The sequence below is a fragment of the Genypterus blacodes genome, unplaced genomic scaffold, assembly GCF_046128005.1.
Source record: "Genypterus blacodes isolate CSIRO-AG114 ecotype Tasmania unplaced genomic scaffold, CSIRO-AGI_Gbla_v1 ptg000097l_1, whole genome shotgun sequence".
Taxonomy (NCBI): Eukaryota; Metazoa; Chordata; class Actinopteri; order Ophidiiformes; family Ophidiidae; genus Genypterus; species Genypterus blacodes.
The window spans coordinates 10,001-12,500 of NW_027466901.1; the positions used below are offsets into that span (position 1 = coordinate 10,001).

At 49.5% G+C, this 2,500-nt stretch overlaps 1 protein-coding gene and 1 long non-coding RNA gene across 2 annotated transcripts in view; one reads left to right on the forward strand and one right to left on the reverse strand.

Annotated features, from left to right (window-relative positions):
- LOC143007918 (apoptosis regulator BAX-like) overlaps positions 1 to 2,500 on the reverse strand; it is a 3,303-nt gene that overhangs the window by 613 nt on the left and 190 nt on the right. Inside the window, exons 1-6 of the mRNA XM_076159420.1 lie at positions 2,449 to 2,500; positions 2,141 to 2,171; positions 1,709 to 1,870; positions 1,268 to 1,409; positions 1,039 to 1,143; positions 1 to 246 (exon numbers count right to left, since the gene is read on the reverse strand). The exon at positions 1 to 246 is cut by the window's left edge and continues 613 nt beyond it; the exon at positions 2,449 to 2,500 is cut by the window's right edge and continues 190 nt beyond it. Of these exons, the coding sequence (XP_076015535.1) occupies positions 103 to 246; positions 1,039 to 1,143; positions 1,268 to 1,409; positions 1,709 to 1,870; positions 2,141 to 2,171; positions 2,449 to 2,476 (612 nt within the window). The 5' untranslated portion in view covers positions 2,477 to 2,500 and the 3' untranslated portion in view covers positions 1 to 102. The remainder of the gene's footprint in view (positions 247 to 1,038; positions 1,144 to 1,267; positions 1,410 to 1,708; positions 1,871 to 2,140; positions 2,172 to 2,448) is intronic.
- Positions 344 to 678, forward strand: LOC143007919 (uncharacterized). Its single transcript, XR_012964532.1, has 2 exons — positions 344 to 412; positions 530 to 678. It is a non-coding gene; the product is annotated as an uncharacterized LOC143007919 (long non-coding RNA).

Consider the following 2,500-nt stretch of genomic DNA (forward strand, 5'->3'; position numbering starts at 1 on the left):
GTCAGTCAGTCAGGACCTGAACTAGAACACATTGTGTTCACACTGTTTAAACATGTACTGATCTTTGGCACCGTGTGGTCAGGAGGAGCAGCGCTGGGAGTCTCAGAGGTTTCTGGTCAGCCTCCAGGTGATGAAGCTTCCCAAAGCCAGGCCAGTGATGAAGATCAGGGCAAAGCTGCAGACGTGAGAATTCAATGACGAAACTCTCTGAACCGACAACTGAGCAAACTCAGAGAAACTGTTGATCTGTGAGGGACAGAGAGTGAGACAGAGTGAGTGAGAGAGAGACAGAGTGAGCGTGAGTGAGACAGAGAGAGACGGAGAGAGAGACAGAGAGTGAGTGAGAGAGTGACAGAGAGAGACAGAGAGTGAGAGAGACAGAGATTGAAAGATTGAGAGAGACAGAGAGTGAGTGAGAAAGAGACAGAGTGAGAGGGAGACAGAGAGTGAGAAAGAGACATGGAGTGAGAGAGAGTGGGAAAGAGACATGGAGTGAGAGAGAGTGAGAAAGAGACATGGAGTGAGAGAGAGTGAGAAGGAGACAGGGAGTGAGTGAGAGAGACAGACAGAGAGTGAGTGAGTGAGTGAGAGAGAGACAGTGAGTGAGTGAGAGACAGAGTGAGAGTGAGTGAGACAGAGAGAGAGACACAAAGAGTGAGAGACAGAGAGACAGAGTGAGAAAGAGACAGAGAGTGAGTGAGTGAGAGAGAGAGTGAGTGAGAGAGACAGAGAGAGACTGTGAGTGAGTGAGACAGAGTGAGACACACAAAGAGTGAGAGTGAGAGAGACAGAGAGAGACTGTGAGTGAGTGAGACAGAGTGAGAGTGAGTGAGACAGAGAGAGGCACACAAAGAGTGAGTGTGAGAGAGACAGAGAGTGAGAGAGACATAGAGTGAGAGGGAGACAGAGAGTGAGAAAGAGACAGGGAGTGAGAGAGAGTGCAAGACAGAGAGTGAGTGAGAGGGAGACAGAGAGTGAGTGAGAAAGAGACAGAGAGTGAGTGAGAGAGACTGCTCTCAGCCCTTATTCAATATGTACCCATCCTCCATGCTCACGAATCCACTTCAGCAGATTCGTTTTGAAGAAATCCACAGTCCATCTGAGGATCTCAGCCACTGAGCGAGGGAGGTGGGCCTTCACCATCTGAGAGAGAGAGACAGAGAGAGAGAGAGACACACACACACACACACACACACACACACACACTTAAACAAACAGGTGAGGTACATTACATTTTCCCACAATTCCCTCTGGCAGTCAGACCCACGGTGACAGCGATCCTGCCGGCGACATAGAAGAGCACGGCGATCCGCTCCCAGGTGATCTCTCCGTGCTCAAACACTTTGTTGGCCACTTGCAGGAACCTTTCAGACTTGGAGGCGGAGCCACGAGTGATTCCATCTATGGCACTGAAACAGAGAGAGACAGACAGATCAACCTCCTGAGAGAGAGACAGTCTGAGACAGACAGACATATGGAAAATATGGAATGGATCTGCAGGGGGAATGAGGCGATGAAGAGATCTGTAAAGATGAGTCCTTAAGGGTCCACTAGAGACCTCCAGACCTGAGGAGGAGCTCAACATCTACACACTGACAGAGGAACACACAGAGGGACATTTTTGGATGGAAGTGTTGAACTTTTCCCGTTCATTGTGTCCGTCACTCTCTAAAGTGATTGACAGGTGCCTGTAAACCAAACCACTCACTCCTGGAACTCCTTGTCGTCTCGGACCCTGTCGCCGATGATCCGGATCATGGTGCCCAGCTGGGTCACCACCTGCTGCTCCTGTTCAGATCTGACCTGCATCACCAGAGGAGTGAGGGGTGGGGCCTCTTCTCCTACCGCCTTCAGCTCCTCCTCTATGACCCTGAAGGGGAGGGGGAGGCCATCAGAACCACCATAGAAAGCACACACACACACACACGCACACAGAGACACACACACACGCACGCACACACCCAGAGACACACACACAGACACGCACACACACAGAGACACACACACACAGACAAACACACACAAAGACACACAGAGACACACGGGCCCACACACAGAGACACACACACAAAGACACACAGAGACACACAGAGACACAGCGAACACGCCCACTCACACATATAGATACACACACACTTACTCTTTGATCAGAGCTTCTCCAATTCTTTCGTCTGTGTTCAAACAAAAAAATGATGAGTCTTTGACCAAACTGAACTCTTTCTCTGTGTGTTTGTGCTCAGATGAACTTTATTACATTTCTCCCTCTCTCTCCCTCTCCCTCGCACCCTCTCCCCCCTTCCCCTCTCTCGCTCTCTCCCCCTCCCTCTCTCTCTCTCATAAATAATTACGGCATTTCAAAACTTTCAAACTTCTTATTCGAGTCTTATCGCGTCTCTTATGTGGCAACATAAATAAGGAGAAGTTATTAGTGTAGTAAACTTTTCTTACCGGACATCGCGTTACTCTCACACGCCATGTTTAGAAGGAGAGTGAGAGATAA